This window comes from Nothobranchius furzeri, chromosome 15, assembly GCF_043380555.1.
Source record: "Nothobranchius furzeri strain GRZ-AD chromosome 15, NfurGRZ-RIMD1, whole genome shotgun sequence".
NCBI classification, from domain to species: Eukaryota; Metazoa; Chordata; class Actinopteri; order Cyprinodontiformes; family Nothobranchiidae; genus Nothobranchius; species Nothobranchius furzeri.
In genome coordinates this window covers 27241150-27267237 of record NC_091755.1, presented here as the reverse complement: position 1 = coordinate 27267237, position 26088 = coordinate 27241150, and the positions used below count along the sequence as shown (strand labels likewise).

The window sequence follows — 26088 nt, the reverse complement described above, 5'->3', positions numbered from 1 at the left end:
TTGGAGAGCCCAAGCCAAAGATCCCAGACTCCGCTTCCGCACTGGAAGACATGCTGGTGGGAGGAGGTCTTCAAAGTATTCCGTCCACCGATTCACAACATCCGGAATTGAGGCCAGTAGCTCAGGTTTTTGCCTCCAGGACCACCCTAGTCGCACTCCACTTATCCCGGTTGCAAACAAATAAAATATTTGCAATCTAAGACACACGCAACTAATTTATTTCTTGCAATTTGGGTAAACACACATTTTTAGAACCCAATTTTAATCTGAATATTTTCATTTCATGCATTTATTATTTAATCAGTGCACTAAATATCCCATAGATTCATAATAATAATTTTACCCTGCTGAATTTATGAGACTTCACACAAAGTTATTTCAATGTTTTTGTTTATTCCATCCTTAACATGTGCTGTTGACAAAGCCACTTTTCATGTGCATCATCATCATCATTATCATCATCATCATCATCATCATCATCATCATCGTCGTCGTCATCGTCATCATCATCATCAGACAGTGTTGGATCATTTGTCTTGTTAAGCAGTCAGAAACCAGGAGCAGACCAGGCTGCTTGTTCACAATGAGGTAAGAACAGCATAGCTTTAGTGCGTTTATTGCATCGAGAAGCATACAGAGAAATTATAGTAGTGCAATTATACCCCACCACCACCCCAGGAGACATCTCCATAGCCTCAGCGAGTGTCTTGTCAATGCTCAACGTTGTATTGCATCCTGAGTGAAATGCAATAATAAAAATAAAATTATAAAAATTGTGCTTTTGGATATTGAAAGACTAGTTTGCTTTCTGTAGAAAATCAAGCAACAGAGAATCTGCTATGTGAAAGTGACAGTGTGTATTTTACCTGCCAATAGGGGGCAGTAGATACCTAAATCATTGCAAACAAGCATTATTTTTGTGTTCAAGTAAGACCTTACCAACAGATGGTCATTAGGGTCAAAATCCTTGGGAAAGCTTCCTCCAGCAAAATAATAAAAACATCAGATTCCCTTTCTTCCCTTGCGATGAGTGAAGACGTAAATGTGTAAAAGAACAACATTTATTAATGGTAAAGTTTTGTAACTAATACAAATCAGTTAATGCATTCTGTCCTCACGGGCTTCCGCAGAAGGAAGCATGGCATCCAATATGGCGTCACCCAGAGACTTAGACCTGCTCTCATGTAGTTTAGACCCGATTTTTATGGTTATGTTTTATGAAACCGCCAATATTTTTCAACAACTGAGTATCTTTTAATTCATTTACAACAACATGTCACTTCCAGAAATTAATGGCAAAAACTACACATTGTCACTTTAAAAGCCGTTTATCTAAAGGAGGTGGCGTGCTCTTTGAGTTTCATTGGGTAGAAGTTATAAATCACACCTGATCCTTTAAAAGTGGCTGTGGGTGAAGATTACTTTAAATTAGGGTGCATCATTTAAAAAAAGAGGATTTTACATAGAAACGCATGCTTTTGAAGCTGTTGGTCTGATGTGTGCTGTGACAAAACTTTTAAAGTTTTTGTCAGAGTTTGCAGCTTTTTGGGGAATTTTTATAAATAATAACCATGGACACTATTTACACAGCTTGTAACCATGGTAACACACATGTGTTAGTTTTATTTACTCCTACAAGTGACTGCTCAAGTGAAGATGATCCTAGAAGCCCTTCTGATGTGACAGGAGTACAATATGTCATGCACATACAGTAGATTATTTACATGTGTGGCAGAGAAGATGAAGTCATTAGTTTAACAAGAGGAAAGCTTTTGTATTTCTGTGCTTACAATACTTTTTGTTATTAACAGCAAATGATGGAGGCAAATTAAACACCCACTCTGTTTTCCATCTATTTTCAGCTGCTTATCCTGGGTCGGATCGCAGGGGCAGCAGCCTAAGCACCAGCCACTTGGGCCAGCTCCTTCGGGGAACCCCAAGGTGTTCCCTGGCCAGCCGAGAGACATAGTCCCTCCAGCGTGTCCTGGGTCTTCCTTTAGGTCTCGTCCCATTTGGACGTGCCCAGAAAACCTCACCAGGAAGGCGTCCAGGAGCTTCCTAACCAGATGACCTCCACTGACTCCTCTCAATGTGGAGGAGCAGCAGCTCTACTCCGAGTCCCTCCCAGATGACTGAGCTTCTCACCCTATCTCTAAGGGAGAGCCCAGACACCCTGCGGAGAAAACTAATTTCAGCCGCTTGTATCCGCGATCTCATTCTATCGATCAGTACCCAAAGCTCGTGACGACGGTGAGGGTAGAAACGTAGACTGACGTCTAAATCAAGAGCTTTGCCTTCTGACTCAGCTCTCTCTTCACCACGACAGACTGGTACAACGTCCGCATCACTGCAGATGTGGCACCAACCTGCCTGCCGATTTCACGTTCCATCTTCCCCTTACTCATGAAAAAGACCCCGAGATACTTAAACTCCTCCACTTGGGGCAGGACCTCATCCCTGACCCGGAGAAGGCAGTCTACCTTTTTCCGACTCGGATTTGCAAACCGCTCCAGTGCTGGAGATCACATTCTGATAAAGCCAATAGGACCACATCATCTGCAAAATGCAGAGAATTAGTACTTAGGCCACCAAAACGAATCCCCTCAACGCCTTGTCTGCACTTAGAAATCCTGTTATGAACAAAATTGATGACAAAGGGCAATCTTGGCGGAGTCCAATTCTCACCAGAAACAAGCTCGACTTACTGCCGACATTGCGGACCAAGCTCTGACACCGGTCATACAGGGACCTAACAGCCCATATCAGAGGACTCCCCATACTCCCAAAGTACCCCCAAGACATGCGGTCGAACGTCTTCTCCAAATCCACAAAACACATGTAGACTGGTTGGGTAAACTCTCACTCACCCTCCAGGACCATCCTAAGGATATAGAGCTGGTTGTGTTCCACGGTCCAGGACAAAATCCACATTGGTTCCTCCTGAATCCGAGGTTCGACTATCTGATGAACTCTCCTCTCCAGAACCCCTAAATACTTTACCAGGGAGTCTCACGAGTGTGAACCCCTGTAGTTGGAACATACCCTGCGTCTCCCATTTTAAACGGGGGGACCACCACCACCCTGGTCTGCCAGTCCAGTGGAACTGCCCCTGATGTCCAGGCAATATTGCAGAAACGCGTCAGTCGACAAAGACATACTGATTTTATTTTATTTTCATCCACTAACTCAGATGAGCACACACTTATTCTCTAAATAGTTATCTTAATGATTGTAAAAACCCCATGTTTGTCCGTTTATGTACAATAAAGAAAACCTTTAAATCAAAATCAACAGAAATCCTTACCATTGGTGCATTTGAATTATAAAAGACTTATTTTAGTTGCATCTGAAAATGTTTTAATTTGACATTTTTGATAATTTTATAAACACAACCATTAAACCCAGATTTTTTGTTTGTTTCATAATTAGTTTCTAGTCAGATTTTAATAGTTTCTTGTTTTATTCTACTGAGAACAACAATGCTCCAAACTTCTAATAACCTGAAAATCTTAGAGGTTCACATATTTTTGCTATTACCAGATATTTGATTATTGTCTCTAATAATTAAAGAACCCTCACCATAACATTTTCTGATTTCTGCTCAACTTATTTTGGGACTTTTGTTATAAAGAACTTCTTGTGCTTCATCATATTATTTTTAAAGATTTGCAATACAATATATAATTATAATAGTTATTATAAAATATTAAACATTTGTTAAATAAAATAAATCCCACAGGAAACAATTCCTGTCATGACTTCTATTTCTGTGGGAATCAAACGTTGTCACTAATAAATTCATCTATTTATTGTCAAACAAATTTCAATCTTCTAAGCAAGAATTCACAGGATTTATTATATTTAATAATATATATAAGATATTTATAACTAAGTATGACTTACTGACTTGTATTTGTGTATTTTTGTGTTGGAAGTATTATTATTAGTAACCTCTAACCCCCTCCACTTCATGTGTAAATTCCTCTCTGATCAAACCAGTCAGCATTAATTAACATTCACAGCAGTGACTAAAGTGTGTAAATGTTCTGTGCTTGTTATAAAATGATTTAGCATGACATCTACATGGATCACTCAGTTATAATGAAAGCAAATATAATAATTAGTTTCTTTTGTTTCAGTGCAGTTTAAGAGGCTATTTGGATTAACAAGCATTTAGATCGATAAAAGAACAAGAAACAGTTTTCTTTGTGCTTTTTTTTTGTCCTCTGACAGAATTGTTCTTTTAGGAAAGGATTTGGTTAAACACTTGGAATGACAGCTCACTTGAAGCTGCAGACATGGAAGACATACTGAACTGATTTTCCGTCTCTCCTGACCCCAGAGGGGAGAGAGGCGGATCAGAGCCCTGCCCTGGAAACACGTATGTTCCACTGACACCTTTTGCCACGGCACTGTACCATGTTCTGAGAGAGAGAGAGAGAGAGAGAGAGAGAGAGAGAGAGAGAGAGAGAGAGAGAGAGAGAGAGAGAGAGAGAGAGAGAGAGAGAGAGAGAGAGAGAGAGAGAGAGAGAGAGAGAGAGAGAGAGAGAGAGAGAGAGAGAGAGAGAGAGAGAGAGAGAGAGAGAGAGAGAGGACCAGTTTTAAGGTGTGGGTGGGAAGAATAGTGTGAGGAGGGAGCGGGAGGTAAACGGCTGTGCTGCTTTGCTGGTTGTCACCTGTGTGTGTGTGTGTGTGTGTGTGTGTGTGTGTGTGTGCGTGTGTGCGTGTGTGTGTGTGTGCGTGTGTGTGTGTGCGTGCGTGCGTGCAGTTGCAGAAGGCGGCCCTGAGTTCTTGCTTGGCATTGGGAGCAGATGGTTCTGCCCACAGGGGGGCAGCAGTGGGCCAGTGGCTCCTCCGCTGCAGCTTCATCTTCCTCCTCTTTGCATTTGCATCTTCTCTTGTTCTTGGACCCTGTTCTTGTTTTTTTGTTTTACTTTTCTCCAGGTCTGGAGAAGGCGGTGGTTTTGCTGCTGCCCCCGGGTGGCATTTCTGACTCTTTGCCATAAGCCTTGACTGGTCTGAGCCCAGCCGACAGCACAGGCTGATCCTGCAGGGGTAGAGCCAGTTATAGAAAACAGAAGCTACAACATTCAGTTTGTAAATCAGGAAAAGTCAAATGTACTCACCTCCATCTGTGACTGTGATCACTCAATCAGCTCTTGAGTTTCTGAAAACTGGCGCAGACACAGAGATGAAATTTAAAACAGGAAGTGAAGTGTTTATAAAAATGTAAATCAGCTGTGGTTGTACCTGCTGGCTGGAGTTGGCTGAAGGTGGTGTGACCACACTTTGGTCTTGTAGAGGGTTAACCGGGGCTGCACTAGGCAGGTGTGTCGCTCGCCAATAGACCTCCAGGTAGTCTGCAAGGTGGTCACATGCTTCTTCAAGCTGATTCTCATCCAGGATTACATCAAACATATCCTGATGAGGCAAGTTATGAAAAAGACAATATAATTACAACATCAGAAAGAATTATTACATGATTCATTTTTACAGGAGTTACTTAAGGTGGAATAACATACAGGAGGACACTGAGCCAGTTTGTCCCCGGCCATCATCTGCACGTTGAGATGTTTGCTTTGCGACTTCCCTCTAGACTTAATCAGCCTCTGAAGAACCTGCAAGATGATCCAGAGACTCAATTAAACAGAAACATGCAAATCTAATAAAAATCAGAATTAATATGACTCAGATCACAAACATTATCAGAAAAATTGAGTTTTTGTCGCCTCTTTTAACATCTTTTGATCTAAAAACATTTGAACATATTCTGCCAATTAAAAGGATAAATTCAATACACAAAGGAAATTCTTTTAAATGTCACATTAGATTAGAAATGTGCATTTTAATAGTTATACAACACAATAACTGATTTCTAAGAAAGCAAAAAAAATTGTAGACATTTTATCTTAATTTTAAGTTAAAAAGAAAATTAATTATTCTCTAGAAAATAGTATTATTTAAAATAAGGTAATTATTTTTAAATATGATGAAAATTCTCTTGTTTTGAATAAAAAAATCTGCCTATGGGGTAAGCAAAAACTGCTTGGCTAGAAATCTTAAAACTAGCCAAATAATCCGATTGAGGTTTAATGTAATCAAAAGCCTAAATATGAGGCTTTTTTACTTTCTTATAAATCAATTTTTTGCAGTGTAGTAACTGTTATTTAACTTGTAAAAGAAAAAAACAAGCATCTGTGTTTGTATTGTTTTATAAAGGGTTCCAGTACTTTAGGTGAGGAGACTTTGACGTAGACGATGATGGGAGCCAGAGATGTTTTGAGGAGTTGTGTTGGATGGTTGATGGTATCTGCATCCAGGACAACCAGCTGAAGAGTTTTGGCCAACTCAAAGATCCTCTCAATCTCACTCTGGACCTCCGCTGAGAACAAGCCAAACAAAATCAAACAGTCGCCTCAAACTCAGACAGTGGAACCATCTATTCTTAGCACTTATTCGTCTATATTTAGCAGGAACAGATCAAAGAGAATGTTCTGATCACTCACCCAGACTGGAGCGAGTGTTGGATCTCTCCATGATGGCCTTCTTGTTGAGCACCGAACGCTTTGCCAGAGACAGATCAGCAGTCACCCGTGTAATGGTGATCCTAAAGAAGAAGCCTCTCATCACATCCCATCTACAGTTGTTCCATTTCAAAGGATGACATGAACGCGTTTTCTCTCCAAGCTAAAAATACCTTCTCATCATGTTGTGTGCTACCCACCATGAAACACGATAGGCAGAACACCACAGTCACCTCAGAGACGGTCTAACTGCACAATGAGCTGCAGCACACACTCACCTGCCATCGAACCTGTGCTTCAGGAAGTCAAACAGGGCCTTCTGCATCATGTCTGTCACCTACGAGACACAAATCAGACTGAGATCTTTTAAGATGAAAAGCGTAATTCACTAAAACCCCTAGTTGGCACAAACCTGGCACTGAATTCATATTCTTGCAAAAAAATCAAAGCATGTTGCTTAAAGGTGGCCTGATAAATCTACTTTGTGTCATACTTGGTGGGGTGAGGTGTTAAAATAAAACTCAGTCTCTGTTGTGAACAGCAGTAGAAACAGAAATAACAGTATCAGCTCTTACTCTGACAGTGGAATTAAAAAAATCCAAGATCTCATTTTAAGTTACTTGAATTGAACATCTGACAGAAAAAACTTGTGTTCTAGCAGAAGATTTTAAGAGCTGCTCATTAATCTTCTGATATTTTCTCTGACAAAATAAACATTTGAAACACAACACACTATTTATCAATCACTGCATCAGAATATCCCATGTTACATTTTAGCCAATCACAAATAGGTTATCACTGTAAGGTGGGTGCTTTTTTTTTAGGAAACAGCATGGTAAGCACAGGTTTATTAAAGGTTTTCAACACTCGTTTAATCATTACATTTGCAGTGGTCTCTGGTAGGAATGACTGCCATGCAAGTTGTACTCGAGGGGAAAAAATGCCCAGAAGCTCCTGGATCAGCACGGATAAGTCTGCTGCAGCAGAGAGTGGCAGCAGACAGCAGGACGTGGGGTCTTATTTCAGGATGTTTAGACATCTTGTCTCTGATTGGAAAACAGCAACGCGACTCTAGCACTGATTCCATTTACTCTGCAACATGGATGTTTTATCACTAAAAATACTGGAGAAGCTTCTGCTGTGTGGATGAGTCGCTAATGGTTAGCTTCTGCTAGCTGAGACATTCAATGCTGATTTCTGGACGATAAACCAACAACAGCCTTCCCCATCGCGAGCCAGGAAGGGTGAGTTCAAGCGACCATTTGACGTATAATTTTCAGGCTTTTCAAATCCTAGCGTTTCACTGTTTATTTTCTATGTCTAATTTCATGTTCAGCCTGCTCAGAGTGAACAACTCAGAAATAATCATTAAAAATGCCTTTTCAGTGAGCCACACCTTTAATGCAGGCTGCATTCCACTCTTTGGTGGTTTTACAGAACCATCATGCTGTTAGATTAGCTCATTTGCTGTGATATTCTTACAATTCGATGTCATTAGAGCCAATAATGGTGGAATACTGCAAAGATGTCATCTTGAGATACATTTCTCAGTAAGCTTTGTCCCAGTGAAAGTAAAAATAATGCTTAGTTAAATAATTAAAATTTAAAATCTTTAATTGGATGTAATTTTCTAGAAAACTCACCTCATAACCTTTCAGAGACGGGCCCACCAGCACCACCGGTCTCATGGAGGGAACCACGTCATAAGGAGGGACATGTTCTGTCTGCACAGCCCGAGGTAGGAGAAAAGCATGTATAAACCATGAAGTAAAGGCTCTCACTCTTTGTGATAAATGCTAACTTGCTAACAGCTTTCTGAACAACCTCAGCTGGTTGAAACAGAAATTAGGTCGGCTCAGACAGATGAGCTATGCTCCAAAGTATGTTCTTGTCCTCACTAAAGCCGGGTGTACACTGTGCGACTTTTTCACTTTTTTGAGCCGATTTTCCAGTCGTGCGAGAATCCACGACATCGGGGCGAGTTTTGCGCCGAGCGGTCGTGTAGTGTACAGGGGGTTACGAGAGGCGATTAACACCACGTGACCAGCTGCCGATCAGCAGTCGTGAGGTCGCACGGACTTCTGGCGTGTTTAAAATTTTGCTCGTCCCTCTTGAGGGTATCGCACTGTTGAAGCGGCGCTGCGAGCAGCTGCGGGCCAAAAAGTATCAGAACCGCTCACGGCGCAAGCGCCTGGGACGTAATTTTGGGGGGGGACGGGTGGGACATGTCCCCCCCACTTTTTCAAAAGGCAGTTTTGGTCCCCTGCACTTTTTTCCGTCCAAAAACAATGTTACGCTCCATTAAATGGATTTGTTTGAGCACTAGGACCGAAACGGAAACCGGTTTACTATTAGACCCGCCCAAAAGCTAATCTATTGGCTCTGCTGATACTTGCTAACGTATTATTGGCTGTTGCTGCTGTCACTCAAGTTGTAAACAGTCAGAACGTGCTCACGTTGTTTTGCTAGTTTGGAGCCGCTAGGGAACACCGGTACTGAGTCACATCGTCAACTAGACGCTGTCTAATATCAGAGCTCAGCTCAGCTTCCATTACATAACATTTGAATAAGTGTTCATTTGTGAGTCTTTGGTAGTTAGGCACACCCTGCATTAAGCTCAGACTCACCTCCTCCTTCACACACATACTCAAAACTAACTTTTACAAACTCATCTCCTCCACATAACTGACTCCTCAGACACAATTTATTCATATTATTATAATAATTATTTTTTTATTATTACTATTATCATAATTATTATTACTAGTAGTAGTAGAAGTGTAACTTCAAAACTTTTATCATTTAACTTTATTGTAAACTTATCTATTGCAATGTATATTTTCACATTAAAAAGCTCTGAAAAATGAACAGTATCATTATCGTCAACAGATTTTTTTAAGCTTAATGTCAAAGATGTACACTTTTCATTAGATTTATCTTATTTTTTCATTTATTTTTTGTGTGTTGAAATGCAACAACTGTTTAAACACTTTTAAGGGAAAAAACATATTTAATATGTTTTTATACACTCAAATGTTAGGGTGATGATCATGTGTAAAACATTAGTTCAGCATGTCCTCTAACACAGCAAATGAACAAACGGCCAGATCTCAGGAGGGACCGTTTATGTATAAATACTTTTTATACTTTTGACTAGGCCTGGGAAAGTAACACATTTTGCTGGACGATATTTTGTCCAACAAATTGTTGATGATAAACGATATTTTCAACATTATCTAGACCAAAATAACCACTAATATAATGTTAATATATCATAATAATGCAAGTACACCCTTTAAAATGCAACAAATAAACCTTCATTTAACATTGAAATGTCCAGAACCAGAACTTCTAAATGAATAAAAATAACAAACAAAAATTAAATAAAAAAGGAATCTCACTCCCTGTTAGAAAATGTTGCACCAAAAACAATAAAAAAAACACCCAAAACAATAAATACAATGACCAATACATTGTCAACAGCCAAAACTGCACTTCAATAATGATAATAAATAAAAATAATAATAGAGTTGTACATTTTTTAACTCTGATATATATATATATATATATATATATATATATATATATATATATATATATATATATATATATATATATATATATTGAGGATGGAAAAATTATTGAGATGGGCACGTGACGTGTCAAGGGGTCTTTACATAACACCCCCCACCCCAAATCCGCACAAGCCTGCTGTGTCCCCCCCACTTCTGAAATCAAAATTTCGTCCCTGGCATGCGCAATCCTGCATCAACGCCGCTCGCTATTTCCCTAATAACACACGCTGTTCGTTTTTGTTTCTACACGTTTTTTTCCTCACAAAGATTGTCAAGAAAGCGTGTTTGTCGTGTTCATGTCAAATTAAACTGATCACAAAACACAGATTTACTTTCTTTATTTCGTTTCCTCATCCAACCCCCATAAATCCCTGTGTGTCCTCCTGCAGCACTCCCGAAGGACAACAGGCAAGACAAGACAAAAAAGTCTGACGTGTTGTGTAAAAACTGCTATTTTTAGCATAATTTTAGGGCCGACGTGTTGCTACCAGACGTACAGTGTGAGCAGTCAGGTCGCATCTGAGAACTGGGTCGTGCAGTGTGAGCGCATGACTCGTGAGATCTGCTCTGCGAGGAAGTCGAACAGTTTGAGCTGAAGCTGAACGCTGCGAGTGAAAAAGTCGCACAGTGTACGCCCGGCTTAAAACAGCTTTAATAAGAATAAATATCACCATTGTTTATGTCACAAATTCCACATTTCATGGTTATTCCTGCAGAAATATGAAAGTCCACTATGAAGTGTCTATGTGAATACTCATGTGAGGAACACGACTCTAAAGGGTTTATAAAGCTATAGCTTTCTTGTTTTAACATGAATTTAATTTTTAAGACAGCATCAATCCACTTTTCATCTTGGCTCCTCTTGAACTAGCCATTAGCTTATGAATCTGATCAAAACCAACCTCTGTTTCTTCAAACTGAGGTTATTTTTAAATTCAATTTAATTCAAGTTGATTTATTTAGCGCCAAATCACGACAAGAGTCGTCTCAAGGCACTTCACATAATAAACATTCCAGTACAGGCCAGTTCACTAAGTCAATCAGTAAAAAGTTTCCTATATAAGGAACCCAGCAAATTGCATCAAGTCACTGACTAGTGATGAGGTACATTCAACAGGTAAGATACTTATACAGGTTAGATACTGTACTTGGGTACAGTTCCAAAGTACCCACTTTAAAGATTAGAACTGTTTTAGGTGACGGATAGGAGAGAAAAAGAGGAAATTGCAAACGTACCTGTTTCTGCTTCTGTTTAGCTTTTGGAATAAACAGATTGATTATGACATCATTGTAAAGCTTATTAATCTAAAGTAAATATAAGATTTTAGTCTGCATGGAAAGCTGATAAAACTCTCTCACTTCCGTCGGGTTTGTTAGGATTGTTAGTTCGTTTTGAGGAGGGATGATGTCCCAGCAGCAGCAGAACTTCATAGCCTGGCCTGCCAGACTCATCCTCTGTTTCATTCTGCACAGAGAATGAGTCTGGTAACTCACAGGCAGAGGCACTTGATGGGCGGGACTAGGCAGCTCAAAGTAACCAATCAGAAGAAAGATGGAAATCCCGACTGTATCGCACGATGCTGTAGTAAAAAAATTGCATCTGGCAACAGCGCAAACATCTTTTAGTTTTTTTTAGAAGAAATGCTTTTAGCGATTCTACTTGTGGTTTTAAAGTCATTTGAGTCATTTAGAACAGAGAAAAGAGCCGCAGTGAACTCCGCTGCTGTCTTTGCTGTTCATGAGAAAGTGAGCATCGCTGTGTGTGACGTCCGCGGCACTGTCGTTTTTTTAGCTGTAGTCAAAAATGGAGTCTGGCAACATCGCAAACATCTTTCTTTAGAAGAAAGGCTTTTAGTGCTTCTACTTGCTGTGTCCAAGTTGTTTAGACCAGAGGAAAGAGCCGCAGCGAACTCCGCTTCAGTCACCATGTTCGACAAATTCAGCGTTGTGGTGTGTGACGTGCGATACTCAGCGCTGATTGGCTCGGTTAGAAATCTCACGGGGAGGGGTTATTTGAATAGGACAGTTACCAGACTCATTCTCTGTGCAGAATTAAACAGAGGATGAGTCTGGCAGGCCAGGCTAAGAACTTCACTCACCTGCAGATGGAGGGGTAGACCTCCAGCCTCCTGATGACACGTTGCCTCCTTTCCTGTGGAGCAACATAATATAAAACTTCATTAAGCGTGAAGCTCTTCAGGAAGCAATTTGCAGAGGAAGACCTCCAAACTTATGAACTATTTATGTCAGCAAAAGACTTTTGAAGGAGCTTCCTGCAGAAGGAGCTGATCAGATCTCAGGAAGAGAGAAATACAAGAGGAGTAATAAATAATAGGTGTTTCAGTGTTGTGTGACCTCTGACCTTGCAGCTGCTTTTTCCTCTTGTTTTATCCTCATGGCCTCCAGTTTTACAGGGCTTGGGATGAATGTGATGTCTGCTCCTTCTTTTACTAGCCGACCGATCCACCAATCATTGTTGTATTTCTGCATAAAAAGAAAAATTGTGTAACAAAGATGAAACCTTTTCATGTGAATGTTAATAATGCTTCAGTAAGTCTTTGCTGCTTCACCTCTTTGATGTGCAGAAAGTCTTTGGTTTCAAAGATAACAGCAGAACCTTGAACTGGACAGTCATCGTAAAGGGCTCCGCAGTAACTCATGTTGGTTTTCACTGCAAATGCTACTGGTTTGGTCTGTTTGGAGACAAATAAAGTAAAAAAAAACCTGACATTTCTTCCAAATGACTTTTCATCCATTCGTCTTCCTCTTCGTCTTCCTCCGCTTATCCGGGTCTGGGTCGCGGGGGCAGCATCCCAACTAGGGAGCTCCAGGCCGTCCTCTCCCCGGCCTTGTCCACCAGCTCCTCCGGCAGGACCCCAAGGCATTCCCGGACCAGATTGGAGATGTAACCTCTCCAACGTGTCCTGGGTCGACCCGGGGGCCTTCTGCCGGCAGGACATGCCCGAAACACCTCCCCGGGGAGGCGTCCAGGAGGCATCCTGACCAGATGCCCAAACCACCTCAACTGGCTCCTTTCGATCCGGAGGAGCAGCGGTTCTACTCCGAGTCCCTCACGAATGTCCGAGCTCCTCACCCTATCTCTAAGGCTGAGCCCGGCCACCCTACGGAGGAAACTCATTTCGGCCGCTTGTATCCGCAATCTCGTTCTTTCGGTCATTACCCAAAGCTCATGACCATAGGTGAGGATTGGGACGTAGATCGACCGGTAAATCGAGAGCCTGGCTTTCTGGCTCAGCTCCCTCTTCCCCACAACAGATCGGCTCAGCGTCCGCATCACTGCAGACGCCGAACCAATCCGCCTGTCGATCTCCCGATCCCTCCTACCCTCACTTGTGAACAAGACCCCGAGATACTTAAACTCCTCCACTTGAGGTAGGACCTCTCCCCCGACCCGGAGGTGGCAAGCCACCCTTTTCCGGTCGAGAACCATGGTCTCAGATTTGGAGGTGCTGATCCTCATCCCAGCCGCTTCACATTCGGCCGCGAACCTACCCAGCAAGAGCTGAAGGTCAGAGCTGGATGAAGCTAGGAGGACCACATCATCCGCAAAAAGCAGAGACGAGATTCTCCTGCCACCAAACTCGACACACTCCACACCACGGCTGCGTCTAGAAATTCTGTCCATAAAAGTGATGAACAGAACCGGTGACAAAGGGCAGCCCTGGCGGAGTCCAACCCTCACTGGGAACAGGTCCGACTTACTACCGGCTATGCGGACCAAACTCACGCTCCTCTGGTAAAGGGACTGAATGGCCCTTAACAGAAAGCCACCCACCCCATACTCCTGGAGCGTCCCCCACAGGGTGCCCCTGGGGACACGGTCATAAGCCTTCTCCAAATCCACAAAGCACATGTGGATTGGTTGGGCAAACTCCCATGCCCCCTCCATCACCCTTGCAAGGGTATAGAGCTTGTCCACAATTCCACGGCCAGGACGAAAACCACATTGCTCCTCCTCTATCTGAGATTCAACTATCGATCGGACCCTCCTCTCCAGTACCTTGGAGTAGACCTTTCCAGGGAGGCTGAGGAGTGTGATCCCCCTATAGTTGGAACACACCCTCAGGTCACCCTTCTTAAAGATGGGGACCACCACCCCGGTCTGCCACTCCCTAGGAACTGCCCCCGATGACCTCGCAATGTTGTAGAGACGTGCCAACCATGACAGCCCTACAACATCCATAGCCTTGAGATACCCAGGACGAACCTCATCCGCCCCCGGGGCTCCGCCACTGTGTAGTTGTTTGACTACCTCAGCAACTTCTGCCCCCGAGATCGGACATTCCATCCCCAGGTCTCCCAGCTCTGGTTCCTCCTCGGAATGCGCATTGGTGGGATTGAGGAGCTCCTCAAAGTATTCCTTCCACCGTCCGACTATAGCCTCAGTTGACGTCAGCAGCTCCCCATCCCCACTGTAAACAGTGTGAGCGAGTTGCTGCCTTCCTCTCCTGAGGCGCCGGACAGTTTGCCAGAACCTCTTTGGAGCCGATCGATAGTCTTTCTCCATGGCCTCACCAAACTCCTCCCACGCCCGAGATTTTGCCTCGGCAACTGCCACTGCTGCACCCCGCTTGGCTATCCGGTACCTGTCTGCTGCCTCCGGAGACCCACAGACCAGCCACGCCCTGTAGGCCTCCTTCTTCAGCCTGACGGCTCCCCGAACCTCTGGTGTCCACCAGCGGGTACGGGGGTTGCCACCACGACTGGCACCGGCCACCTTACGACCACAGCTAGCAACAGCCGCCTCGACAATCGCAGAGTGGAACAAGGCCCACTCGGACACAATGTCCCCCACTGCTCTCGGGACGTGGTCATAGCTCTGCCGGAGGTGGGAGTTGAAGACCGTCTTGACAGGTTCTTCTGCCAGGCGTTCCCAGCAGACCCTCACTATGCGTTTGGGTCTGCCAGGTCTACGCGGCATGTTCCCTTGCCATCTGATCCAACTCACCACCAGGTGGTGATCAGTTGACAGCTCCGCCCCTCTCTTCACTCGGGTGTCCAAAACATACGGCCGCAGGTCAGATGATACGACTACAAAATCTATCATCGACCTGTGACCTAGGCTGCCTTGGTACCAAGTGTACCGGTGGGCATCCTTATGTTCGAACATGGTGTTCGTTATGGCCAAACTGCGGCTTGCACAGAAGTCCAATAACAAAACACCGCTCGAGTTCTGATTAGGTGGGCCGTTCCTCCCAATCACACCCCTCCAGGTCAAGCTGTCATTGCCCACGTGAGCATTGAAGTCCCCCAGCAGGACAATGGAGTCCCCTGATGGAGCACTATCTAGCACTCGTCCCAGGGACTCCAAAAAGGGTGGGTACTCTGAACTGATATTTGGCCCATAAGCACAAACAACAGTCAGGACCCGTTCCCCGACCCGAAGGCGCAAGGAAGCTACCCTCTTGTCCCCCGGGGTAAACCCCAACACACAGGCAGAGAGTCTCGGGGCTAACAAAAAGCCAACCCCAGCCCTCCGCCTCTCACCCGGAGCAACTCCAGCAAAGTAGAGTGTCCAACCCCTCTCCAGGTCTCGGGTTCCAGAGCCAATGCAATGTGTCGAGGTGAGTCCGACTATATCTAGCCGGTACCGCTCAACCTCTGCCACAAGCTCCGGCTTCTTCCCCGCCAGCGAGGTGACGTTCCATGTCCCAAAAACTAGTTTTCTTGTCCGGGGATTGGACCGCCAAGGCTCCCGCCTTGGTCTGCCACCCGATTCGCATTGCACCGGACCCTTCATGTTCCTCCTGCGGGTGGTGGGTCCACAGTTGGACGAGCCCATGTATCCGGTTCGGGCTGGGCCCGGCCGGGCCCCATGGGCGAAAGCCCGGCCACCAGGCGCTCGCTCACGGGCCCCAACCCCAGGCCTGGCTCCAGGGTGGGACCCCGGTAACTCTCCGGGCCGGGTATTCCGACTCTTCGTTTTAACCGCCATGAAAGATCCTTCGAACCATTCTTTGTCTCACCCTTCACCTAAGACCAATTTGTCATGGGAGACCCTACCAGGGGCACTAAGTGCCCCAGACAACATAGCTCCTAGGATCATTAGGGCACTCAAACTCCTCCACCACAATAAGGTGACGGTTCAAGGAGGAGGACTTTTCATCCATTAGAAACCTAATGCAAGTTTATTTAAAGAAAACAAAATAGAATTGTTTTGGCTCCTTGGGGGAATAAAGGTGAACGTAAAAGCAGGAAATCAAGTTTTTATTTAACTTCTGAGCGCTCACCTTGGCTCTCTCCAGCTGCAGCTGAGCCTGGCGCTCGGCTTCACGCCGAGACGCCTCCTTATCTTCCTCCAGGGACAGGTCGGAATCAGAAGGTCGACTAGTGTAGGAATCGGCTGAACCCTGAAACAAGCGCCAGAAAAGAAGAAGTGGACATTTTTTTGTACTCTCAGATGAGGCGGACTACGTATAAATCCCCTGTAATACAGCACCTGGTTGCATTAAGTATGACAGGAGACAAAAAGCAGGAATGCTGCCTCACGCTACTGTTTCCTCCAAGCTGCCCATTTGTCCCATGGTTCACCTGATTCTGCACCTGCCTGCTCTTTCCTGGAGCTTTCCAAAGCAGCTCTCTCAGGGGAGGATGTGCACAAGTGCTGCAACGCTTAACAACCTGCACAACCTTGTTGTCTGTTTACACGCTCGCACGCGACATGTTGGCAGAGTTCCAGTCTGCAAGAATCACACTGAAATGTAAGCAACAGTTCAGTGATATAGAGTTTTTTTCCCCCCACATTTTTTATTTTTAGCTTTAGTGAAAATCAGGATATGGATTATTTCATGTAAAGTCTGGGAGTTTTACATGCATCATTATGATCCTAACCCTCTTAGCATCCTAGCTTTTTCCTCTACTGTACCTTACTCCAGCAGCGTTCACAGATTTTGATTATGTAAAACATGCCTTTTGTTGTTTATATGGCTTCTGCAGATCTTTTATTAGAATAGAGCTCAAATCTCTGCTTACATTGTGCATCAGTGATAAAAAAATAATAACCTTGCAGGAGTAATAATATGAATCTAAGTCTCAGGAGCGTCTGCTGTCAGGCAGGCTCTGAAGCAATATCTGATGCAAAAAGAGGTTCAAGAAATAACTTGAAACTTGGAACTCTGACTTAGAGCCTTACATTAAACTTTAGAGTGTTACAAAACAATGTCCACAATCAGATTAATAACTTTGTCTTTCTCTCTTTTATAGCTATAAAACTATGGAGCTAGGATTGGGACAATATTCAATGTAACTTGTACCAGGTTTTGTAAGTTGGAACATGTTTCATGACATGTAACTTTGAATTCGTAACTTGTAACTTTAGTTTTCTAACTTATAATTCTCAATTTGTACTTGTATTTCTTGTTTTGTAACAGGAAATTTTCATTTTGTACATGCATTTTTTATTTTGTAAAATCAAACTTTTATTTTGTACATTTACTACTAATTTTGTAACTTCAAACATTCATTCAGAAACATGAAACGTTCGGTTTTTACCTAGCAGACTTCCAAAAAAAAAAATCAATGTACATGTTTGAAATCAAAACTCTCAAAACACACATTTCATTCTACAGGTACAAACCTCAAATCTACAGTGTTACAAATCATTTTGTCTCAATTCTAGCCTCAGTGGGAGGAACTTGGGTGGAACCAATGAGAGCACGAGTCTTAGCTACCTATCACGTTTCTCGAATTCCTGTCCAATCATTGGGAGAGGAGGGAGGGCAGGCTCATCCAAAGTTACATGTCATGAAACATGTTCCAAGTTACAAAACTTGGTACAAGTTACATTGAATATTGTCCCAATCCTAGCTCCATATAATTCTGCTCTAAACGGCAAATCTGATGCAACGTTTCATGCAAAAAGGAGTTGAATCTCTGACTTAAGTCGTTTGACTCGGACAGAAGAAATTAACTCACAGAGGGTCAACATTAAGGTCTTAATAGTCTTAAACAAGCAAAAGTTGACTGAAAATGGCAACAAAAATAATGATTCTAGTCACATTTCTTCTAACTTAAAAATGGCAACAGTTTAAACGTACAGCCTCTTTAAAATTAATTTACCAATGATGGACAGAATAAAATGTAATCAAGCTGCTTTGTTAAATTCAGCATCATTACAGTGTGTTCAGAAGTGATTTGCACACACACACACACACACACACACACACACACACACACACACACACACACACACACACACACACACACACACACACACACACACACACACACACACTCTCTCTCTCTCTCTCTCTCGCAATGGGACCCATACAAGAACCTAATTGTAGGTCTCAGTGGTGGAGCAGCAATAACATGTTAAACTCTCAGTCTCTGTGCAAGAACACGAGAAACAGAAGTTACAGGGAAATCCCTCACAGACTAGCCTGGCAAGCCAGACTAAATAAATGTATTATTTAGTCTGGCCACGCTCCATTGACGGCTCTTGGTTGTGGGGCGGGTTCTACCGTTGTCTTTCAAATGATCTCCGCTTGCTACTGGACAATGAATGTGACATACTCTTGTTTCACTCTGTTGCATCATCCCACCCACCAGGCATATAGAGTGCCCTGATTGGCCCACAAAGCGGATAAAGCTCTGTGATTTGTTCACTAAGCAGATAGAGCACTATGATTGGCCCACCATTATGGACCAATCACAGCTCTTTATGTGTTTGAAACCCCTCTAGAGAGCTGTGATTGGCTAGCCAGAGTCCTGGTAGGAGCTGTGGAGGTTCCAATGGAGCATGCCTAGACCAAACTTTGCAAAGCAAGAATTTGGTCTAGTTCACTAGGCTACTCACAGACTACAGGTTTGACTGAAACAGATGATGACGCAGCTGCAGAGTCTCACCAGTAGAGGGGAGCACAAACTAACTAATTCTCTAGTATACTAGCTGTGAGCGCAGCTTTCATTACAGGATTTAATCATTTTATTTGGTAAAAATGTTAAATATTAGAATTTAATAATGTTTTTTAAACTGTCTCAAGTTAGTAACATAAAAATGAATGAAATCCAGAAAAAAGGTACAATGCTACAAAAATAAATTGATAATAGAGGAAAATAAAGAGCAAATACATAATAATAATAATAATAATAATAATAATAATAATAATAATAATAATAATAATAATAATAATGGCATACACAATAACCCTTGTTGTAAATGAAAACAAAGTCTAAAAGTTGGTTTGTTATTATAAAATTAAAATAAAACAGATGCAAGTTATTAATTCAAAAAATACAAGTGGGCAAAATGTAGTTATTATTATTATTATCGCATTACTTGGTTCTTTTTTTAACACAGAAGAGTTGTTTACCTTTTTTTGCTGACATTTCGACTACCACTGCGCTCCTCCACCTCAGAGCTCGCAGCTATTGGCTTGCTGCACTTCCTTCTCCATTTACCCGCGGGTAGCAGAGGACGGTGTCGCCTTCTGCTGCCCGCTCTCTCCTCGTCGATGACACAGTCCCATGCATGATCCAAACCAGTGATAACCCTTCCTTACATCAAAGGCATAACATAAAAATTATAGCAATAATGAAAAACACAACATAAACACACCAACAAAACCATACACCACAGTTATTAAAAGACTAGTACACCCAAAAGACAAGATGTCAGCAGGACACAATTGTAGAGTCATACATGAAATCCCATGCAAACTCTGCAATAAATCATACATAGGAGAAACCGAACGCCAACTCAACACACGAACAATAGAACAAAGAAAAGAGTGTGAGAAAGAATCAAGTCAAAGACACTCAAGAGCCGTAAAACAAGAAGCAGAAAGCGCAATAAAGAAATCAGCAGTAACAGACCACTGCACAAGAGAAAACCATATAATGGACTGGGACAGAACAAGGATTATAAACACCGAACAACAAAAATACAAAAGATGGATTAAGGAAGCCATAAAAATAAGGAGACATGGACACACAACCATGAACAGAGACCATGGGGCTACACATTGTATCTCCCATAGGACTGTGTCATCATCATGCAGAGGGCGGCGTCGCCCTCTGCTGCCCGCGAATCAACAGAGAAGGAAGTGACGATGCTAACTGCAGCGAGCTCTGAGGAAGACTGCAGTAGTGGTCAACAAAAAAAGGTAAAACAGCTGTTTTCCTGTGTTCAAAAAGAAGCAAGTAAATCAGTTAAAAGAAACAGACAGAGTGAAGGCACAGAAGTGTTATTATTAATTATAATAATAAATATGGCATATAAACAATACAAAAACTCGAACAAAAAGATAAGCTGCTAAATTATTATAGTTTACAAAAGTAACATAAACCCACCACATGGGGTGAGGGTTAGGAGTTAAGTGCTTCCCCCTTAATTGGAAGGTTGCAGGTTTGAGCCCCGCTCAGTTTGCCATTGTGTCCTTGGGCAAGACGCTTAACCCGCCTTGCCTGCTGGTGGTGTTTGGAGAGACTGGTGGCGCCTGTGCTCTGCAGCCTCGCCTCCGTCAGTGCGTCCCAGGGCAAGTGTGGCTACATTGTAGCTCATCCCCACCAGTGTGTGAATGGGTGAATGACTTATTGTGTTGTAAAGCACTATGGGGGGTTCCAGGACTCTAGAAGGTGCTATATCAAATAAAGGCTATTTACCATAAAATGAGTCTTAAAAAATAACCTAAAATCCTCATAATAATGACTTTTTCTCCTCCTCAGTCTGGGAGTCACTAATGGATGCAAGTGCAAAGACATTTTTAAACAAAATACCAACAACTGTTTACTAAATGCAAAACATCCATCCAATGAGCTGTTATCTCACTCAAAATCTACAAGATGGACCAGACAAAACTGAAATATGCACATTTCCTGTTTACAGTGTGTTCAAATACTGTGAGAGGAAGGAGGGAGAAGAGGGAGACAAGTGTGGCGATGCTGGCAAATTAACTGGACCCAATTAGACTTGTGCTGAAACAACAGTTAAGTCCTGTAATCATCCCAGAGCAAAGATTTATGTGACTGGTGGGGTGGGGGTGTGGGGGGTGTTGTCACATGCAAACTGATTAAAAAAGAGATACCTTGTTGATTAGTCCTGTAGCGCTAGAGTCAGAGGCAGACATGATTCAGCTGCCAGCACGCTCTTCTCCTCATGGCTCAGGGAAAAAAAACCTCTTCCCATCAGCCCATGGTTACAGTAGGGAGAAACAGGAGGGAGGCGCTCAGCCTAAGTGCTTCACAGCCATTGCTGCGCTGCATCAAAAGTCATTTCCTCTACAAAATTGATACACTGGCTGCAGTGATGGTGTGTGAAGTGTGGTGGGTTTTCTTTTGCTTCCAACTGGACCTCATCTAAGAAAAACACTTTCCTCTTTCAAACTCCTCTCCTGGTTTCCTCCCCATCACCCTAATATATCCCTCATCTCTCGAACACTGGCTTTTCCATACGTTCCTCTCCCGTGTGCTCTCACACCAAGTCTCATTTTCAATGGAAATATTCTATAAATAAAACAAAAACAAAGATCGAGCGCCACGTTAAGTGCTGGCGATCACCAGTGATCAGTTCTAGGTGACATTCCCCTTTTGCAGAACAAGAACTGAAATGCAGAAGGGTGGACAACAAAGAGCTGGACATAAACGAAGAGACACAAACAGGACACGTTTTGTCTGTCTGTCTGTCCCGCAACATCCTTCTGACAGCAAGGTGATGCATGAGGCTACAGAGCAGAAATGCAGAGGTGAGTCAGCAAGCAGCCATGTAGGGTCCATCAGATGTCCTAATATCCAGCACAGAGGTCTCCGCCGTGGGAAACAAACCTCTCATGGGTGCCTGCTCCTGAGGTCGCCCCGGGCACTGAGAACCCTACTTAGGGGTCCATTATTGCTAGCAGCACACAAACACACACTCTTACCCTCATTCAACGTTGCCTGTTCAGGAAATAAGTGCACTCCACTAAGGCTTTTAGCAGAAAACATCTCAGGGCAATATGTCTGTGTGGCTTTTCAAAATTAAAGAGAAGCAACGCAGAGCAGGGCACACAAACAGAATCACTTGATTATTGCAAAAACTCTCAAATGCCTTCAGCTCAGAGAACAAACTTTTACATTATTAGCACTGAGCAAAAAGCTGTGATCATCAAAATGTAGACAGTGAGGAGTAGGACAGGCTGGAAGAGGAATACAGAAGGACCAACATATCTTTGTTTCTAATTCATTTATTTTGTCTGATTGGTTATCTTTCTTAAAATCTGCAATAAGTAGAAAAGAAAGCATGATAAAAGTAAGATTTGAAAAGTCACAGAAGGAAGAGAAGGACACAGAGAAGCAGCTAAAACAACAGGGTGAGAAATTAACAGGAGAACATTTCTTTTTTTGTCATCCCGTTGCTGTTTGGTTGCTCTAAATTTAGCTCTCGCTGCTTTACTCACACTCCTCCCTTCACAGACTGGGGCTGGCAGCGGGAGAGGATGGTGGAGGATTGTCAAAGTTCACTGAGTTTCAATGAATTCCCCCAAGAAGGAGAAAAGCAGATTTGAGAGCGGCTCAGCCACATTCACTGACTCCGGTTCGCCCATCTGAATGTGAACTCAGAGGCTTGACAGAATACCATAGCAGACTCGTTTCTCATCCAAAAACAACATTAACACCATCGCTGCAGCGCAGCCCGCTTCCTGTTTTCTCTTTTTTTGTACTTCATCATTATTCACTGAAGTCTTCACAATAAAGATGAAAGGAGAAAATAATGGTGGCAAATCTCACCAGAGCATGTCTGTTTTCCTTTTTTCTTTAATTTTTTTGTATAATTCTTGGTAAATAAAAGAAAAGCAACACAAATAGTGCTTTATTTGCATTTTTGTTTATTTAAGTTTTGCTTGTTACTTTATCTCCTCTTAGTTGACCAAAAACAGAACAACTGGCAAATGTTAAAAGCAAATTGCAATAAGAAAAAAAATACTCTGAGGAAATAAGAATACAAGGTAAAAGAGAAGTCACAGAGCAGAAGTTTGTATCAACAACACAACTGATTAAATGTTTTAGAACAGGCTAAAAAACATTTTTTATTCATGTTTTCCATCTCATTTCTCAACTCTAAAACATCCTGACTTTAGTGCCTGATTCAGAGCAACTAAAGTCTGTAAGCAGCTGGAAATCTCTGCACCAGGTGATGAGTATTTACAGCAAACTGACTTATAGATCCCCCACAATAAAACTGGAGCTTTAAGCACAATCCCTGTGCTTTCACAAGCCTACATATGGAGCATTTTACCTTGTGAAGAGGCCCCTTAATCTAGTGTGTTTGTGTGTGTGCATGTGTGTGTGCAGCAGGAGCTGAGGCAGCATCGTTGCAAGAGGTGGATGTTTCAGAGCCAGCGAGAAGTGCAACCAGAGTAGGGCAGAGTCAGTGGATCAATACCAGAGCCACCCAGATTGATACTCCACACTGTCCTCAGCAGCTCCACCCTTCTAATGTAACTTCAGGAAACCATCGATGTGTCTGTAGTAAGTCTTCTGATCCTGCAGCTGTTTCACTTGCAACTTCACTTTATAACAGAGCTGGTTTCTTATGAGTCACCATAAGAGTTTATTTTTCCATAAGAGGATGCAACAAACCTGATCCAGACTCTTTCATCCAGGATGTCAGTTCGGCCCCACTGGCTCACGCCGCGCCTTCTCTCATCCCCCCTGGGGATCCCTCAACCTGACTTCACCAAACTGCTTCAAAGCACAGAGAGGCTGCATCTAACCCACATAAAAGTTGTGTACTCTTGCTGCAATACGGAAACAGCAGCGCGCTGAATCCTTCATTAAGTCAGATGTGTTTGTTGGAAGCTGACCTGATTCAGGTTTGAGTCAGGCCTAATTGGTGCATCTTGACTAGTGGGCTGAGCTAACTGTGGGAATGTCAGAGTTATGAATATGTAACGTCGCCCTACATACTCGCACGCATCGAAATATTTCCTCTTACTGGAAAAAAAATAAAAAGCCATCTGTGAATAAGGGTTGCAGAGGGTAAAGAAGAAAAGGAAAACTGGGCGTGTTAACGTGCTAAAACTCGCGTTTGTTAGAGCATTTGTTTGCATAAATTCAGAAACATAAAGTCGTGGATGCTGAATGTTTCCATGTATAGCATAAACACTGTTTCTAAAACAGGACTCCAGAACTGGAATTGGGAATTCTAGTTCTCTCAACACTGCTGGTTCATCAAATTTAATCAAGGCTTGCACGCTGATGCACCAACACACACACACTCACACACACACACTCATCATAAACACACAAAGCACTTTGCTCCTCACGGGACAGGCTTTTAGTGCTCTGTCTCATGCAGTATTTAATTGACCTCACACAGGAAGCATGGCGGTCCCAAATGCACTCCTTCCTCTCCCCTCCAACAGAGAGATGCACCTACTGGTCCACCGTCAAACAAATGTTCTCTAAATGTCATTTTCTGCATTAGAGCAACTAAATAAATGTCAGTGATCAGGGTGACAAATCTTACATGTATCACATTTATAGAAATTACACAAAAACTTATGTTATCAACCACTTTTATGCCTGCAGAAACTTCCTGACTTTGAACTAAAACAGTGTTTCTACTTATAATCTCCCTAATTCTAATATTCTACTAAAAATAGAAAAAGAAAGCACAGATGTGTCAGGTTTTTGAAGATTTAGAGGAGACAGCAAGGTAACTTACTCAGATGGAGGTAGGAGAGCACTCTCCCCGTCTCTCTGCTTGCTGTTAGTCAGCCATGGTGTGTGCTCTCTCCTGGGCAACAATGAAGTCTACTGTAGCGTGCTGGTAAGCAGTCCATTCCTCTCTCTGTCTTTGCACCCCCCCTCACCCCCCCCCCCCCCCCCCCCCGTTCTCCGCCATTCTCAGCTCTCAGGCTCCTGCTACGTCACAAAGACTCTCTCTTTCTCTCTCTCTTTGCATGGCACACCATCCTCCCCACCCTCTCTCTGCTTCTTCCCACATCTTCAGTTTGATCCCTACCTCTCCCATCTATACATGTATGAAGTTCATTCATGACTGGATCAAGACTGACCACAGCACAGTTCCTTTCATGTTTACTGATTTCAAAATGTCAAATATAACTAAAAAAATAGGTTTTGATGCATGAATGTTTGTCAGTTATAGAGGGATTTATCAGACAATATCATCCGGTGATTACTTTCTGAGGGTTTTATTAAAATCCTTCATGTGGTTCGTGGTATGAACACAGACACAGGCGAAAGCATCACAGCCTGCAGACAAAGTGCAAAAAGTGAGATAACATGAGATGCAATGCTTGATGCATTTCAAACACCTTGCTTAAGATGTATAAACAAAGAAACAAATGAACCTGACTCCACAAAACCATGATGAGAACTTTTTCAACATAGCTGAGATCCATAATTTATAGAAAAGGTTGCAGGAAACAGTGAGGCAGAAAAAGGGAGGAAAAAAACAGGAGTGCAAGACAACTGAGGCACTCCCTCAAATTCTGCATGAGCAGGAGGTGTGGATAAAGTATGAATGAATGAAGGAAGTTTAAAAAGTTCAGAAGAAGAAGAAGAAGAAGAAGAGTGAGCTGCACCCAAGCACTGAGTGCAGATGTCTGTCAGGCTGTCCCGCATGAGGCGTCTCTGTGGACTGAAACGCTGCTGGTGCATTATGGATGAGGGGTTATTTTAAGACACTGGGGATCGCAGCATTTTGATTTCATAGCAAAAAGAGATGACACCCATGGCTTCTGCCAAGTCATTTTCTCATGGTTTCTACTGCACTTGATGGGTTTTAGACAAGCAGGTACAGAGTGTGTTCTAGCACAAACCTGATCCACATGTGAAGCTTACACAGCAGGAAACAGAAGGTAAACAGAATGGTGTGCCTTTAAAGTGACTGTGATGGTCACTAAAACTAGCTTCAAACAGAGATCTTCATACAGTAATAAAACCTCTCTCATACTCTCTGTTATTGTTGATCACTGAGTTCATTTGACTAAATACAGAGAATCAATTTAGGCTGCAAATGCAAA

The 26088-nt window shown here is 42.8% G+C and overlaps 1 protein-coding gene across 2 annotated transcripts; it reads right to left on the bottom strand.

The window, feature by feature from the left end:
- Window positions 1–373: 373 nt before the first annotated feature.
- On the bottom strand, window positions 374–24890 carry cacnb3b (calcium channel, voltage-dependent, beta 3b). Of its 2 annotated transcripts, XM_015967813.3 has the most exons (14): window positions 24765–24890; window positions 16351–16470; window positions 12670–12792; window positions 12462–12583; window positions 12199–12251; window positions 11336–11355; window positions 8168–8248; window positions 6803–6861; window positions 6507–6607; window positions 6231–6382; window positions 5523–5618; window positions 5251–5421; window positions 5127–5174; window positions 374–5047 (listed from the first exon to the last, which is right to left on the bottom strand). In XM_015967813.3, exons 3-13 carry the CDS (start codon window positions 12757–12759, stop codon window positions 5145–5147), a joined length of 975 nt encoding a protein of 324 aa, XP_015823299.3. In that variant the 5' UTR covers window positions 12760–12792; window positions 16351–16470; window positions 24765–24890; the 3' UTR covers window positions 374–5047; window positions 5127–5144. The 2 variants fall into 2 exon arrangements, with proteins under 2 accessions (XP_015823299.3, XP_070401230.1); XM_070545129.1 differs by lacking the exon at window positions 12670–12792.
- Window positions 24891–26088: the final 1198 nt, after the last annotated feature.

What these genes read in the sequence shown, in the direction of transcription:
- cacnb3b (XM_015967813.3), bottom strand. Translation starts at nt 12,759, where the DNA reads ATGAGTTACTGCGGAGCCCTTTACGATGACTGTCCAGTTCAAGGTTCT. An exon ending in ACTTTCTGCACATCAAAGAG is followed by an intron (nt 12,584 to 12,669) that starts GTGAAGCAGCAA and finishes CTTTTTATGCAG; the next exon opens with AAATACAACAATGATTGGTG. An exon ending in GTCTACCCCTCCATCTGCAG is followed by an intron (nt 11,356 to 12,198) that starts GTGAGTGAAGTT and finishes TTATTCCAAAAG; the next exon opens with CTAAACAGAAGCAGAAACAG.